This window comes from Lissotriton helveticus, chromosome 5_1 (genome assembly GCF_964261635.1).
Source record: "Lissotriton helveticus chromosome 5_1, aLisHel1.1, whole genome shotgun sequence".
Classification (NCBI taxonomy): Eukaryota; Metazoa; Chordata; class Amphibia; order Caudata; family Salamandridae; genus Lissotriton; species Lissotriton helveticus.
Window position 1 is genome coordinate 1372629019 of NC_136065.1, and position 17808 is coordinate 1372646826.

The 17808-nt window shown below is 48.5% G+C and overlaps 1 protein-coding gene across 1 annotated transcript in view; it reads left to right on the top strand.

Moving 5' to 3' along the window:
* Window positions 1-17808, top strand: part of ZNF76 (zinc finger protein 76) — a 284990-nt gene that overhangs the window by 134525 nt on the left and 132657 nt on the right. The window contains exons 8-9 of the mRNA XM_078644308.1: window positions 95-220; window positions 871-1050. Coding sequence (XP_078500434.1) covers window positions 95-220; window positions 871-1050 — 306 coding nt within the window. The remainder of the gene's footprint in view (window positions 1-94; window positions 221-870; window positions 1051-17808) is intronic.

The window sequence follows — 17808 nt, forward strand, 5'->3', positions numbered from 1 at the left end:
ATTCTTAATAACCTCTCTACATGTTGAAGGTTTTGTACCCAATTAGGGTGCCTTTCAAGCATCTGATGACCTTTACACATATTTCTCCTTGCAGGATATGGACTGAAGAGCCACGTTCGCACCCATACAGGAGAGAAGCCTTACAAGTGTCCGGAAGATATGTGCAATAAGGCATTCAAGACTTCAGGTGACCTACAGAAGCATGTGCGAACCCACACAGGTGACTTGGAGTGTTAGAACAATAAAACATTTTGGTGTTACTGCGGTATTTAGAAAGGCTTTAGGATTCTACACCATTACCACCAGGGCAGTGACCTTACCACACTCATCAGGTGCCAGGGCGGCTATAAGAGGATGGGTTAAGCAGATTTATACCATGCATCCTAATAGAGAAAAGCCTGGGCTCTAGCTTGATTTCTTGCTGAACAATGTGTGAGAGCAGGAGATACTCCCTCAGGACTTGTCGCATTCTGGACGAAGTGTGAGTGCGGACTGAGTAATTCTGTACTGCACACATGTTGCCAGGAAAGGTCTCAGTTGCTCCGAAGTTCTCGTCCCCCATGTCTTGCAGCCTCCTTCCAGGAAAGGGGAGGGAAAGTAGTATAAATCTGAAGGCGATAAAGTATGCTACCTCATGCTCTGCACTCTACCAGTGACCTCAGATAATGGGTACATGTTATCAGTCACACCACACTTCTGGGTAAGAACATTGAGTGTACTCCTGGCAGTTGATTAACCTGGGGGAAAGACTTTGCAGCTCTCTGGGTGACAGAAATCCACAAGGCAACTGCTTGTAAAGGTTGAAGAGTCTTTCATTCTCTTGGTGACCAATTAAAATTCTTCTTCTCTTTATGTTTCGGGCCCGGGAAGGTGAACGCCCTTTCATGTGTCCATTCGAAGGCTGCTCACGCTCCTTCACTACCTCCAACATAAGGAAAGTGCACATCCGAACCCACACGGGGGAACGGCCGTACATGTGCCCAGAGCCTGGCTGTGGACGAGGCTTTTCCAGCGCCACCAACTACAAGAATCATATGCGAATTCACACAGGTAAGTCCTGTTAGCTGGAGGGGGGGGAATGTGCTCTGAGAGGTTTGGGAATTGGAGTGGTTGTCATGCAGTCAGTGGAGTAGAGGAAGGGTGAGCTCATGAGTGTGGTCTGAGACAGTTGGAAGCCGATAGCCAAGGGAGTAGAGTTAGTCATTGACGGTCAGCTGTGTGGGTTGTTGGGGGACAATGAGTTGTCAATTAGTGATTGTGAAGGCAAATGAAGGAAAGGGGGTGATCTGCTTTTAATGTATCAGCCTTGGCTATTGGAGGCAGTTTTGGGGGAATTAATGTATCAGATGTAAGTGGGACTGTGTGATAAGATCAAAACAGTTGGACAGACTTGAGCCCTGTGGGACTGGTTGAGTATTGGAACGGGTGTGGGAGAAAGGAGCATTTTAGGAAATGGGGCTGAGGAGCATGAAGTTTGAGCTTTAGCGATAAAATGTAATCTGAGGCAAGCTGAGAGCTGAAGTAATTAGATTAGAGACGGGCAGTTGTTTTGGTGGTAGGGGGAGTCCTGACACCAATAATCTATTAGCTGTTCATTCTAGAGGCATTGCAATGAGGAGGTTCAACTGACAAATGACTTAAACAATGTGTCTGGGTAGAAGTTGATACTACAGAGTGTGAATTCATGCTAATCTTTGGTGGACATAGATTATTCTAGAATGGAGGTCATGTTGCAGGGCTACTGAACTATTGGATTGCATTTCCCTGGTTTTAAACTCTTGAGAAACATTTTATGTACTCTTAAATATCGAAGAATCCATGGTAGAGTAGCGCCCAGGAATGAAGGAAAACTACTTTTGTAAATTTCTTAAATATTCTCAGTGTGAAACTTGATGATGGAGCTCTACACTGCATGTAGAGTTTATACTCTTAACATGGTGGCCTAACAATGATGTGCTATACTGCACAAGGGTCAGGCTTGTTAGCAGATCGCTAGCTGTCTTGCAAATGGGCATGAGACTGTCGGATGCCGTTTGGGGGGTTTACTAGACAGACTGAGCTACTGGACCACAGCCAGGGGTGCTTTAGAAGTTTGCCTCTACTGTCTGAGGGTCTGTCCTGCTATGGCTCTGCAAACTGGGCCAAATACAACCCTTCCAGTCAGTGGCAATGATGTTGAGCAATCACAGGCTTCTCAGGGAGGCTACTGCGGGTATGTATAGCCTCAAGACTGAACAACACAACAAGTTAGTTCTAACATATTTCTTCAGCCCAATGCTTCTCTGTGGAAAAGATAAGTAGGCACAATACAGCGCACTACAATAATTCACAAGATACTCCATACTCTGGTGTGAGTCCCATATGCTTCAAGGTGGGGCCCCTGCTAGGCACTCTACCCCCTTTCTCTCCCCATTCTATTGTCTTGGGGTTCTACTGGTATAGTCTGCAGCTGAGATGCAGTGCTCCCACTCCCCTGTTAGCAAACCGTTATTTCACTGGCTAACTAGCCTGTATAGTCTCTCACCGGTTCCTTCTCATTGGTGGTGTAGTTGCTTTGGGCATCCCACATGTGGGTTCACTTTTGGTGATCTGTACCAAAGGTACAGCTCAAGTCAGTCCTAATCAGGTGTCGCGGCTGCAGATCATGCAGTGATTCTTCAGAAAATGCTGTAGGAATGGCTGGCGTTGTACTTCTTCTGGCTTCGGTACTGTCTTACTGACTGGTTTCTTAGGCTCTTTGGCTCAAATCTTCTAGTGAGTACACTGTGAACGTGCTAGGGCCTCCCAGGGTTGAGGTGATTCAGCAGTCCTCTTTCCAGAAACAGGGCTCCAGTGACAATAGTGCACATCTGGACACTGTTGGGAGCACAATGGCAGCTGTCTGATCTGTATGCTACAATAACTTGGTTTCTGGACACTAGTCTGTCACTTTGTGCCTCGGCGAAGTGCTAAATCTTCCGAGAAGCAGTCAACTTGGCACCTATGGGAGTCTGTACCAGGGCAGCCATTAATGGGGGGGCGGTGTGATCACCTTCTATGGGCACAGCAGGTCTGCAGTCTTCAGAGTTACCAGGACTGCATGCTACTGGGTTGGCAGTGCTGTGGTCATGCCATCCAGTTTGCAGACATGCAGCGAGTGCCAGTGGGCAAATGTCAATCCAGACTTCAGTCAGGCCTACAGATTGGGCCCACTTCCTCAAGTGCCACTGCAGCGAAGATGGGGATGACACTGGATCCTGCTCGAGAACTCTTCAGAAGCACCACAGTTCTCTGAGAGTCTCTATGACTGGTCCGTAATGTTGATCACATCAGCAAGTGTCTGGTGTACATACCCTTGTACCAGGTAGCGAATGGAATATCGTTGCACATCCCAAATGTTGGTCCTTTACAGTGAACACAAACATTTTTTTAATTATCCATATAAACCCTGTATGCTGGAAAGTTAGGTGAATTGTGCTCTACCACCAGTACATCTTACTACCTGCAGATGTAGTGAAGTGTTTTCTATTAAAGTAACTTTATTGGCATTTAGGAATCATACAGGCATCGTTTTCAAAGGAATACTTGAAGGGAAATCAGTCTTCCATTCCATTCCTCCCCACTACAGCTGTCCTGGAAAGTAAATAATATCAATACTTTGCCAGTTATCCAGCAGGAGGAGAGAAAGGGAGGAGGGGAGCAGTATTCCATTTCACAAATACAGGTATGAAGAGAGGAAAAAACAACATTACATAGGATTTCTTGTGATGGTAATATTTTAAGCAAACAAGGTCCAACTCTTCATTCAGTCCATGAGATCCCATTTCAACTTTTAACATATTAACTCCCCCGATTCCCCCCCACCACTGTGTCAAGTCATCAATCCATGAAAGGGGTTAAAATATACGAGTTTGTCTTAGGCCACCCAATGTAATTTCAGCCATTTCACCTTAACTATCGATTCACACAATTCTCCAGCATCAGCTGTGTTCCCCCCTCATCAGATGCTTCAAGTGTCTCTGGGGCTTGCGGATCCCTCAACTCAGATAACATAAAGGGCAATGCCTGGCGATCGTCTGTAAGCTTTTCACCCTTCCGGGCAAATTTCATCTGTACCTCTTCTGCAGTCGCCCACTCACATATGTCTCTTACCCAGTCCTCTGTTAGCAGGGGCAGAGGTCTAAGCCATCCTATGGCAAGCTGTATCTTTGCTAGCACTAGCCCCAAGAGAACAAATAGTCTACTTAGTGTCTTGTGTTTCGGTGCAGGTAGCAAACCCAACAACACTTGTCGGATCTCTATAGGGATCGCCCATCCCATGGCTCTTTGGAGGCGTGCAAATACATCTTCCTAATAAGAGAGTAGTGTCGGACAAGCTCAAGTTATATGCAAAAGGTCCGCTGGCCGTGACCCACATCTTGGACATTCATCAGATCAAGGTGGATAATTTATATGTAGTGTTCATGGGGTAAGTTATGTCTGATGTACAAAGTTGTATTGAGGGAGCTTAAAATGTGAATTGGAGCTCTACACCCCCGAACCCCATCATGAACCCATAGCCATTCTCTCTCTGATAGGGGCTCCTCAACTAATGCATCCCTTTATAACTGCACCGGCAGCACCCCACATGGTAAGTCATCTCGTAAGGCGTGATCAAGATGGGATACCAATCGTCTTCCCTGAGCCATGAGTAGCATCACTTTTAGTGTATTATTATTGGGGGGCTCCTCTGGGAAAGACGGCCAGATCTCCCGGGCCACTCTGTATATCTTTTCGTACTGCAGACATTGCCCTGTCCTCAGATTAAAGGAGACCGTTGCCTTCTCGCAGGTGATGAATTTTCCATTAACCTACATATCCCCTAACAGCTGACATCCTCCCTCCCTCCACCATCGTACAGACATGGAATCAGTGATGCATGCAAAAGGGTGCAGCACCAATAGGGTCATATCTGGGGCATAGAGGCATGTTGCACTATCTGTCGCACCACATTTTACCATGTTATAGCCACGTGTTGTACAATGCATGGAAGCAATGTGGGGACCGGTACCTAGCATCAGGAGGTCTGGTAAAGGGCAGCCACCACACATGCCCGCCAGGAGTGCCCTTTCCCAGTTATCGTCACTGTCCAGCCAGTGCAATGCGTGTTGCCGTTGTGATGTCATATAATAAATTCCAAACAAGTAACCTCCAGCCCTCCTTTACTCCATGTTCTCTGTAGTGTTGCAAGGCATACTCTCCAGCACATGTTGCCCCACAGGAAGTCTACCAGGAAGCCGTCTAGTGTCTGGAAGTAATGTCTGGGAACCATGTAGTGTTGTAGTAAGTATAAACATCGGGATAGGATAATCATTTTCACCGTTGCAATCCGGCCCATAAGAGACAGTGGTAGGTCTCGCCAAAATCGTATTGAGCCGCACAATCCTTCTATCACTCTTCTTATATTGACATCTAGGTAGGAAAAGGCTGTGTTCACCATTCGGATCCCCAAGTATCTCGCTCCTTCGGCCACCCACAGAAACCCCACCTGCAGTAACTCAGTTTCCGATTTCCACACCAGTCTGCCTATGGGGATCAGTTTTTATTTCCCTCGATTGATATGGAGACCCGAAATATTTCTAAACCTTTGTAGCTCCTCAAGGAGGAGAGGCACTGAACACGTCAGCTGCCAGAGATATACCAGCTTATCATCAGCATAAAGGGAGACCACATTATTGATCGCCCCCAGCTTAACCCCCCTGAGTCCCATCCGTTCTTGCAGGGTGGCCACCAAAGGCTCCATAGCCACTGCAAACAAGAGTGGTGGTAGTGGGTAGCCCTGACGGGTGCCCCAGCAGAGGGCAAATGGTTTAGACACCAGTCTTCCAACTCTTATTCTGGCTAAAGGGGCAGCGTAGAGCAGTTGGACCCACTTGGGAAAAACCTCCACCTACCTTGACCCGCTGGAGATCTTGCCAGATATAAGACCGATCTGCCGAATCAAAGGCCTGGTCTATGTCTGGAAGTGCCAAAATATAATCGTCCTCAAATAGGCGCGGGGCATGCCACATATGCGCCATGCATTGCATATTGAGTATTACTACGCTTCTGGAAAAACCCTGCTGATCTGTATGTGTAAGATGGGGCAAATTCGGGAGGAGGCGTGCTGCCAGAATCCTACTAAGTATTTTTACATCTAAATTTAGGAGCGAGATCTGCCTGTACAAGCTGGCCAGTAAAGAGTCTGTCAGGTTTTGGTATCATCGTGCATGGAGGTCGGTAAAGTGCCAGTCTGGTGTGCCTCATTGTAAACCTCTAGCAGACGGTCAACCAGCGGGGGAGCAAATCTCTAATAAAACTCTGCTGGTAGCCTGTCATTTCAAGGGATTTGGGCAGATTTGAGATGTTGACTGGTCCCAAGGGTCTCCTCTCTGTTATTCGGGGCTTTTAGAACGTCTGTCACCTCCGGGTCCAACCCGAGAAGCTCGACAGAGGTAAGAAAGTCCTGGACAGCCAATGGGTTGTCCCGCAAATACACCACTGAGATGCATAGCCAGAGCTTTGATGATCGCGCGCTGTGTGTACTTTCGCTCCTTTGTTATCCCAGAGTTGGAAGATGGGTGTTTTGGGAGATTCCTGTTTAACCAATCGTGCTAACAAAGCTCCTGTTTTATCTCCCTCCATATGCAGGTGTTGTCGGTATGCAGTATTCGTGAATTTCTTTAACCTGCGGCAATCTGCCAGCAAGGCCTCCTGGGTGGCACACCAGTCTGTCATAGTATGAAGGACTACAGGGAGTACCACCGCCAATTTACCCAAATTTGCCTCCTGTGTGGCTGTCTTTTTCCAGTTGATGTCTGACCCCATAGGACGTCGACATACACCCCCCCTAAGGGCGACTTTCATAGTCTCTCACTCGAGTGCTCGGCTCGAGGCAGACCTCCAATTCTCCTCAAAATAACGTTCCAAGCGTTCGAGATTATAGCTTCAAAGGGGGGAATCTGTTAAGGCTTTGGATTTAAGGCGCCAGAGGGGTATCGCCGAGTGATCCTGGACCCTCTCGGTTCAGCAATACTGGTGAGTGCTCAGAGAGGTATCTTGGTAGATAGGTTATCCCTTCCACCTTGGACGTAAGCTCAACTGAGAGAAACCAATAGTCTAAGCAACCAAAAGTTCCAGACGCTGGAGTGTGACTAGAGAACAATCTTTTCGTTGGGTGACGGTCCCGCCATATATCACATAGAAGCATGCCTTCTAGAATATCTCGCAGCCCCAGTCAAGCGGGGTTGGTTTGGCCTCCGGGCTGGGGGCTCATAGTCCAGCGAGCCATTAAGAACACAATTAACGTCTCCTGCCAATATTATCAGTGCGCCTAAATATTGAGATGCCATTTCCAACATGGCAGAAAAGAAGGAGGGACAGTCAGCATTATGAGCATACACGTTAATAATAATGATTTCTTGGTCGTCTAACTTCCCATGTAGAATAACATACCTCCCGTCAGGTCTGCCACATGATGTAAATATTGAAACAGAAATCCCGAAGCCACCCATATAAGGACCCCTCTTGCAAAGATTGAGTATGAGGTGGCGTAAAGCTGCCCTCTCCAACGTTTCAATAGACATGGTAGGATGTCCCCCAAATGTGAGTTTCCTGTAAGCCTTCCACTGCTATCCTGTACCATTTCAGATAAGCAAACACCCTTCTGCATTTTTTAAATGCAGCGATACTGCGGGCATTCCAAGTAATCAACTTTGTTAGGGGGCCTGACATAGTACACGTAAAATACTCTCTTTGCTGCTTCTCAGCCACACCTCACTGAACATCACACTCTGCCCCCAAAAGCCTCGCATCACTCCTGACTCCTTCATTAGACACGGAAGTAGGATCAATAACCCAACCATACCACAACAGTTACATTGTATTATAATCTAACTTTCCCTTGGGCAGTATCGTCCCCATCTCCAGTATTGAGATAGACATGGTAAGAACGTGCAGGTGCTGCTCCATCACACAACAAAACCCCAAACCGAGAATACCAAAGAACCACAAACTCATGTTTCCCATTTCAGTTCACCAAGTTCCAACATTTTTAGTACAGGTGACCAGCCTAACTCCGTGTGAAGCGGTCGCTCCAGCCTACCTCCCGACCTGCAAGCGCTATAGTGGTATCGTAGCGCTGCCTGTCCACACTGCCATTCATCATATTGATTCTGCACCCGATATCCGGCGTAGCGCTCCGCATTGCGTTATTTGTTTACAATATTTTATTCGACCTGTGTACATAGCGCTGCTTATTCTCTCTTCGCATTGCTTTGCGTGTTTAGATTACTTTAACTGACCTGTGTGCGTAGCGCTGCCTTCCCCCACTGCCATAAACTTAATTGAAACGGACTTGGAAGCCGGTCTGTGGCATAGTGCTCCGCATTTCTTTGCTCAGTGCTTTTATCAATATTGTGTGCTCCACCGCTAGATCGCACTAGTCGCATTGGCCCCTAAGCGCAGTTGCTGCCTGATTGTTTGCACCCATAGCGTCCTGTTGTCCTTGTTGTTGTTGCTTCCACCATTTTGTTGTGCCTGCAGCCCGTCCCTCCCCCTACGCTACCGCCTCCCAGCTCCCCCTCCACTTTTCCACTTATGATAGATGCTTCGACGCGCTGCGTCCACGCGCAGCGGTCGCGCCCCATGCGCGCTGAAGGTGCGCCAAAGGTAAGCCCGTCTACGCCTGTCCGCGCCTGGACCGCGCACAGCGCCAGACTCCCTGCCCCCCGCCGCTCCCAACCCACTAAAATCACCTATGATGCCGCTACTCTCCTCGCCCTCAACCCAGGACGCTTTCCACAATGCTGCGAAGCCACCCCAGGACGTACTCACGGCCCATTCGCCTGCCTCTCCTGCAAGTTCAACTGCTTCAGGACCCTCACCAACTCCACGTCCTCCAAAAACAACTCCGACTTAAACCACCTAAATTGCATCCTGCTCAACACCCGCTCGATCCACAGACACGCAACAGAACTCTGGGACCTAATCGACTCTACGTCACCTGACGTCGCCTTCCTTACTGAAACTTGGATGAACACATCATCAGCTCCCGACATCGCCATCGCCATACCGGACACTTACAAGATTATCCGCAAAGACCGCACCAATCAAACAGGAGGAGGCATCGCCATCATCCACAAGAACAACATCAAAATCACAACCAGCTCCGACGATAACCTTGCAACCGCCGAACACCTCCACTTCCAGATCCACACCGACCCCAGGACCACACTGAGAGGCACCCTCATCTACAGACCTCCAGGTACCCGCACCCAATTCAGCGATGACATCACGGACTTCGTCAGCCCACACGCCCTAGCCTCCGAGAACTACATTCTTCTGGGAGACCTTAACTACCACCTTGAAAACAAACACGACAGCAACACCACCACCCTTCTGGACAACCTGGCCAATGTCGGACTCAAACAACTTGTGGACACCCCCACCCATGTAGCCGGACACACGCTCGACCCTATCTTCACATCCAGCAAGCAAATCTCCTTCGATCGCACCACAGATCTCCACTGGACGGACCACAGCTGCGTTCACTTCAGCTACAATACCTCCCTAACCCACAATCGCCCTCAACCTATTCCTAGGAGAAACTGGAACAAAATCACCTCCGACCAACTCTTCACATCACTCAACCTAAACCCCACCACCCTCTCACTGGACCCAAACCAGGCGGCCACCAAACTCAAGATATGGATCACCCACAGCGCCGACGAATTAGCACCCCTGAAAAAGCACCAGATCAATCCAACCAGCAAAAAGGCCCCCTGGTTCAATGACGACCTTAAAAAATCCAAGAAGATATGCCGCACTCTGGAGAAGATATGGAGAAAAAACCCAACCCCAGACAACATGGCCTCCCTCAAGTCAGCCACCCGCAAACACCACCAACTGATCCGATCCGCTAAGAAATCAGCATTCAAGGACCGTCTCGACAACAACAATCATAACAGCAAGGAACTCTTCAACATCATCAAAGAATTCACCAACCCCACCGCAGCATCCAACGACATCACTCCCTCCCAAGACCTCTGCGACGCGTTATCCTCCTTCTTCTACAACAAAATTGCCGACATCCACAACAGCTTCGAAAATTCTCCCAGCGATCAACCCTCCCCACCCCCCTCAGTTCCTACTCCGACAACTAACAACCTTAACGCCTGGAACCCAATTACCACTGAAGACACCATTCGCCTCATGAACTCAATCCACTCTGGCTCGCCCACCGACCCTTGCCCCCACCACATCTTCAACAAAGCTGACTCCATCATCGCACCCCATCTCCGGGATGTCATCAACTGCTCGTTCAACTCTGCCACCTTTCCTGAAAGCTGGAAACACGCTGAACTCAGCGCCCTTCTGAAGAAACCCACAGCAGACCCCTCTGAGCTTAAAAACTACCGTCCCATATCCCTCCTCCCATTCCCGGCTAAAGTCATCGAGAAAGCCGTCAACAGCCAACTCGCCGCCTTCCTCGAATCCAACAGCTCCCTTGATCCATCTCAATCCGGGTTTCGAGCCAAACACAGCACCGAAACCGCCCTCATCGCAGCGACCGACGACATCCGATCACTCCTGGACAACGGAGAAACAGTGGCCCTCATCCTACTCGACCTTTCCGCTGCTTTTGACACAGTCTGCCACAGCACTCTTATACATCGCCTCAGCAACATCGGCATACAAGGAAAAGCCTTGGACTGGATCATCTCATTCCTCGCTGGAAGAACTCAAAGAGTCCGACTTCCCCCATTCTATTCAGAGGCCACCGAAGTCATCTGCCTTACCCAACTCTCTACCTCTGGCTACACTTGATAATGTATGGGGTCTGTCCCCCATTGTTGGGCATGCTAAATGTGGTAGATGCAATAATTGTGACAGTACGATAGAAGGAAAAAGCTTCACTTTTAACAACGTCACCATACAATGTCGTGCCTTCTCCAACTGTAATACCTGCAATGTCATTTACTTAATTCTGTGCCCATGCCAAAAGGTATACATTGGACAGACCAGCCAGAAGGTCAAAATCCGCATTGGGCAACACAGGAGTCGCATCCGGTGCAACACTCCAAACGCACCCCTGGTGGAACATTTTGCAGCCCAAAAACATTCTGAAAGTGATTTGAAATGGACTGTCCTGAAAGTACTGAGACTCCCACCGAGGGGTGGCAACATGGGACAGTTACTCAACAAAGAAGAGCTGAAGTCCATCATACAGTTCAACTCTATTCAGGATGGTCTCAACAGAACAGAGGATTGGACTAGCCTGTTATAAGCTGGCTATGAATGGCTAATTTCTTTCCACATAACTTTTCATGCATGAGCCTAGATAATTGTCCATGTTCAATTGCAACATTTCCAGTTGTGAGTTTTTTATCATTTGGAGACCATCTGTTTCAAAATACCGCATTCTGATGTGAGCACATATAATTATATGTGCTCCCCTCTGGTTTTATGTTTTTTATGATACTATATGCTGTAAAACCTTGTCTTTAAGCACGTATTTCACTCACTCGCCGGTTTGCCTACTCAAAGATGGCGCCCAATACTGGGATCACTATCATTTCTGACTAGTCCGTTTTCACTTTTCACCACCACCGGCCGGGACCACATTTGGCGCCGCTGCATGCAGACGCTGAACACAAGGCCATCGAGCCTCCAGACGGGAACCCACTGCGGCCCCACTACGAGCACATCACGGTAAGAACTGAACTGAACGTATCACCCCGGCTCCCCTGAGGGTCCCTCTCGCGCCAATGTGCCTCATGTGCGCCCTCCGTATTCTTCTCTTACAGGCTCGCACGGATAAGGCCCACGCTATTGAGCGCCCTGCGGAGATTACAAACCGCCTAGGACGGTAACTACCTGCCTGCACTCGCCGCCTTCACATACACTGTCTCTCACTGCCGATTTTAATTGCTCGGTTTTTGTTTCACAGGTTGAAACTTTCATTTGAAGTTCCCCGTCGAGCCCACGCTAGATGCTAGGCTCCAAGGGTAATAATTTTTTCCTCACTGCACCTAATCCGCCACCCCGGCTTCACCTAGTGGGTCCTGACTTTTGCTTTTTGTTAAAACCCTCCTTTCAGGTCTGAACTGAACCGACCCGACCGGGTTTAGATCCGCACAATCCCTGATGCCGCTCGACCACGAACTGGACACGGTAACCCCGGCTCCTTTTAATTCTCTGTATTCTACTTGAATCTGCTGATTGCCTTGTATGACAGAAATGTTTCTTTGTAGGCATCAGCTACACCGGAAGCTATTGCGCATTCCAAGTGTCTCCAGCCACTCCAGGGCCAACCTTGCCCCGCTTGTGGTAATTATAGTATACACTAAGGACTCACGCCCTCACGACCTTCTGGCCATCACCCCCTCACTAGGACCCTTCTAGCAACACCCCGCACAACCTGCCATTAAGCACTACCTTGTATTTTGTAAATGCGGTATGCCTCACTACCACTCGGTCTCCTTCAAGCCCAAATATGAGCACAAAAGCACCCGTGCCCTTTGGAACAAGCAATTGCATTTGCACGTGTTGCACTTTGCATGTTGAAAGTGGTCACTGACTGACATTTTAACCTTTTAATCCTTCCAATGTAATGAATTGATGAAGAATCTTCTTTTCTCCTTTTTCCTTCCTGTTTTAACTCTACAGGCTCACTCGACTAATCAGGCAAAGTCAATTGTAGTCCTGAAGATGATCCCACTATACCTTAGGAGATAGGGATCGAAACGTTCGTCGACTGTTTAGCAGTACTGCTTGTTTTATGAATTATATATTTTTTACGGCAGTTACTGTGGGTTTGTGCTTATCCAAAAATTGTTTGTACTATATTATAAGCCACCCTGTTCTCCTTGTTTGCCTGTAAACTCCTCCTTCTTTCCCCCTGTATTGTCTTCTTCTGACTAGGTACAGGCTTGTGCCCAGTTATCAATGTGCGACCTGTTTCGCCTTATTCTGCTTATACTAAAATTGTTTTCATAATAAATGCTTCTCGGTCCGGCTGGACATTGAAGAAGACAAACGCAGCCTTCATCACGAGTCTGTGTAAATTATCTTTCCAAGTATTATTCATAAAACCTAGGACCTCTGTTAAACAAAAATAACCAGTTCCACCCGTGGTCCTTGGCCAATTTGACGGGTTCCCTTGTATACCGATACCTACCGAAGTCATCTGCGGCGTACCTCAAGGATCCTCACTCAGTCCCACCCTCTTCAACGTCTACGTGAGCCCTCTCGCCTCCATCGCGCGCCATCACAACCTCAACATCATTTCATACGCCGACGACACCCAGTTGATCCTCTCCCTCACCAAAGACCCAACACCGCCAAAACCAATCTTCACGAAGGCATGAAAGAAGTAGCTGAATGGATGAAACATAGCCGCCTAAAACTCAACTCAGACAAAACGGAAGTACTCATCCTAGGATCTTCCCCCTCAACTTGGGACGACTCCTGGTGGCCTTTAGCGCTTGGCGCAGCACCCACTCCCACAGACCATGCACGTAACCTTGGTTTCATCCTAGACTCCTCTCTCTCGATGTCCAGACAAGTCAACGCCGTCTCGTCCTCCTGCTTCAACGTACTTCGCATTCTCAAAAAGATCTTCCGCTGGATCCCCCTCGAGACAAGAAAGACTGTCACCCACGCACTGGTCACGAGTCGACTGGATTATGGTAACACACTTTACGCTGGAATCACAGCGAAATTACAGAAAAAACTCCAGCGCATCCAAAACACGTCAGCAAGACTCATATTAGACATCCCGCGCCAAGATCACATCACCGGACATCTAAAAGACCTCCACTGGCTTCCCGTTAACAAAAGAATTACTTTCCGCCTTCTCACCCACGCACACAAAGCCCTCTACAATCTAGGACCCGAATGCCTCAACACTCGACTGTCCTTCTACAAACCCACCTGCCCTCGCCGCAGTCCCGCGCATCCGAAAATCCACCATGGGTGGCAGATCTTTCTCCTTCCTGGCTGCCAAGACCTGGAACTCACTCCCCACCCACCTCCGCCTTACTCAGAACCACATCTCCTTCAGAAAAGAACTCAAAACCTGGCTTTTCGACAAATAATGAACCCATTCCCCTAGCGCCTTGAGACCCTCTGGGTGAGTAGTGCGCTCTATAAATGCCAGAACTTGAACTTACAGCTCATGTTTTAACTTTACACTGATATTGTGCTACACTACTGGTTGGCTATCTGGCGGGTTGCGAGGTCGAGATCTCCAACCTCTCCCATACAGATGCCAGTCACTGTGATCCGAAGGAACAACGTCCTAACACAGCGCCTCTTGCAAGCAATTTCCCCCCCCCCCCCTCCACCCCCCATATGGCAGTCTCTGCATTCCCTCATGTCAGATATTGTTTCACGTATCTGGGCCAGGTATGCTTGTCCATTCCCCGTCGGGTGTTCCGAGCTTTAATTGGCGGTGTCTCCGCTCTGGCCCACCAGCTGAGCCAGAGACGATTCTCCAGAGTCCAGCACAGCTTCCGATGTCTGCAGCGTCCCATCAGGGCATATTCTTGATTCGTCCAGAGCTCTTGAGTCTTAGAACAGGATTGCCAGTGATTCTGTTTTTTCCAGTTCTGGGCCGATCTGCTCGACCCCATGACCGGAATGATTTTGTCGAGGGCACCAGACAAGCAACAAAAAGTCCCTAGGAGTCCAACCAGTCACTTGCCTCCGCTGACGAGAAGAACAATAAGGCTTTTCTGTTGTTTTTTACCTTTAGTTTGGCTGGGAAGAGGAGGCTGTACTTGGGATTTTGGTCTCGGATATGTCGTTTTAACACAAGTAAAGTTTTCTACTGGTCCTGTACTCATGTGTAGTCTGGGTATATTGAGATATGGTACCCCTCAAATAACAAGGGTCCGTGTGTGCAGGTAGCCTGTAAAATGACATCACGGAAAATAAAAAAAGCCGGGCTGTAATAGCTGTCTCATGCACCACAGGGTTAGGTGGAGGAACAAGCGCTCAGTGCGCTCGCTCGATGGTAAAAAACACTTAGAGAGCTTCTTCGGAGCCAGTACAGAGGTAATCCAGTCTTCGAGTAATAGTTCCTCTCCCAATAAGACACCTAACTTTTCTGTCTTCAAAGCTACTACGCAGGAACAAATCCGACAACTTGTCGCTCGCACCAAATCTGGATCACCACTAGACCCTTGCCCTCCCGCCATCCTTAACCTCATCCCTGAAGCTATCTCCCCCGCTCTGACCACCATTTGCAATGCTATGTTTTCAACTGGCACATACCCCTCGGTTTGGAAGGAGGCCATTATCAAGCCACTTTTAAAAAAGCCTACTTTAGATCCTCTCCTTCCCGCCAGCTACAGACCCATTGCTTGTCTCCCTTTCCCTGCTAAAATGTTCGAAAAAATCATGAATACACAACTATCGAAATTTATAGAAAACAACAACCTACTGGATGACACCCAATTCGGGTTCAGACAGGGGCATGGAACGGAGACTGCGCTACTAACAGCAGCAGATGAGATAAGGATAACATTGGACAAGGGAGGAGCAGCGGTACTAATACTTTTGGACCTCTCCGCAGCCTTTGACACGGTCGATCATGTCACCTTGATCGACCGTGTCTCAGCCTTAGGAATAAAGAACAAAGCTAAAGAACTTCTAGCTTCATTTTTGGGTAACCGTCCACAGACAGTGAAGATGGGCCATTACACCTCCCAGACCTTTACTCTCCCCTGCGGAGTACCACAGGGCTCCTCGCTAAGTCCGACACTTTTCAACATTTATGTTTTGGACTTAGCGAGGGTTATAAAATCTTATGGAATCGCCCTTACAACCTATGCGGACGACACTCAACTGGTGCTATCTGTATACAACGATGGTACATCAGTTGCGGCAAACTTCCAAGAGGGAATGCGGGCAATAAGTTCCTGGATGTCATCAAACTGTCTTAAATTAAACTCTGACAAGACAGAGGTGATGACATTCGGGAAACTGGAACCAATCTGGTCCCCCCAATGGTGGCCACCTGAGATGGGAGCGCCACCTCAACCGGTTGCCAAGGTTCGTAACCTAGGAGTCATATTCAACAACAAAATGACTTTCCATCAACATGCCAACTCCGTGGTCTCATCATCCTTTTATATCTTAAAGAGGATAAAAAAAACAAATTCCATACTTACCTCCTTCTACTGGCAAAACTCTAATCAGTACTTTGGTCTTTTGTAGAACAGATTACTGCAACGCCCTCCTTCTGAATGCCCAAGAAAAGGTCCTCAACAGATTGCAGCTGGTCCAAAATGCCTCGGCCAGGATCCTACTAACCATTCCCAAGTTTACATCTATCTCCCCTTATATTCGACATCTGCACTGGCTCCCAGTGAGGAGCCGGACAAAATTTAAGGCTTTATGTATTGCTTACAAAGCCATCAACAACTTAGGCCCACTATTTCTAAAAAAAGCCTTCTGCCCACTTGAACATTCTAGAACTTTACGTTCGTCTTCAGCTCATCTGCTTAAAGTGCCACGTACAAGAAGGGCTAATTGGGGAGACAGATGCTTTACCATCTCGACAGCCAAACTCTGGAACACGCTACCCCTCTATATCAAAACCGCCCCCACGCTCATCAGCTTCAGAAAAAAACTCAAAACCTGGTTGTTCTCAGCATAAAATTTCTGCCACAGTGAAGGTTCTGTTCCGTTAGCGCCGAGACACCCTTCTGGGTATTTCCGCGCTCTAAAAATCGCATTAAATAAATAAATAAATAAATAAATTCGGTGGATGGCCCTTCCGCTTTCTCAGGAAAACCTACAAAGCATAGGTTGTTCCTACACGATGTCCCTTCAGAGTCCTCCGCTCAGTCATCCACTGGTAACACGCACTTCTGGAGGTCAAGGACAGTGTCTTATAAGGTATGGACCTCTGCCTGTAAGGTGTCTACCGTTTTTTCGGCAGTGGTCATCCAGCCTGCTGCATCCCCTCAGCGTGCTCATTCAGGGTAGTCTCTTGTGCTCCAGGGACCAGGAGCACAGGATGCACATAGTTTAGGAATTTGTTGGTATGGGCCTCCCGGGCTCCTTTCTCCCTCACCATCATTGAAATTCCTCGAGCAGTCAGGTGTCCCAGGGCCCCACCAGATGTGATCCAGATTAGTTTATCTTGCACCTGAGGCTAGCTGGATGCCCCTAACCTCTGATCCAACACAGTTCCCGCAGTCCCATAGGATGTAATTTTAGTGGGCAACTTAACCAGCCCCTTTCTCACCCCGCTACCTCGCTGGGGTATATCTGGGATAATACAATCAATGGAGCCCCTGCCCAATTTCAAAGGGCCATTGCTGACCCAGGTCGGGGTGTTTAACTTTCTATGGGTTCTCCAGGCACAGGGACAAGTCCTCAGTTTCCAGGCCTCACCTTGCAACAGAGTACATTTATTAGGCAGTCCCCACTAGGCCTCAACGCTTGCCTCTAATCTTGCATTTAAGGCGCTGTGGTCACTTTTGTCGTGTTACCAATAGATTGAAATGCTTGGCTCCCCTGCGAGGGTCTCTGCCTCTCAAGGCTGCAGGAATCACCCTGTGACAGCTACTCGCCTTCCAAGTCCTGGACTGCTGAACTCCATACCACAGGCCAGCGGTCACCGCCACGAGTCTTGTGCTGGTAAGCACAGGGGCCCTGCTCACGGGCAGCAAGGGCACCATCTTGCGAGACGCCCCACGCTCGAGGCAGCGCAATCTTCACCAAAGCTCGGAAGATTAAGGGTATCGTTCCCCTGTTGGTTCTCTGCGGATCTCCTGGGAATCTGCCCCTCTTTTC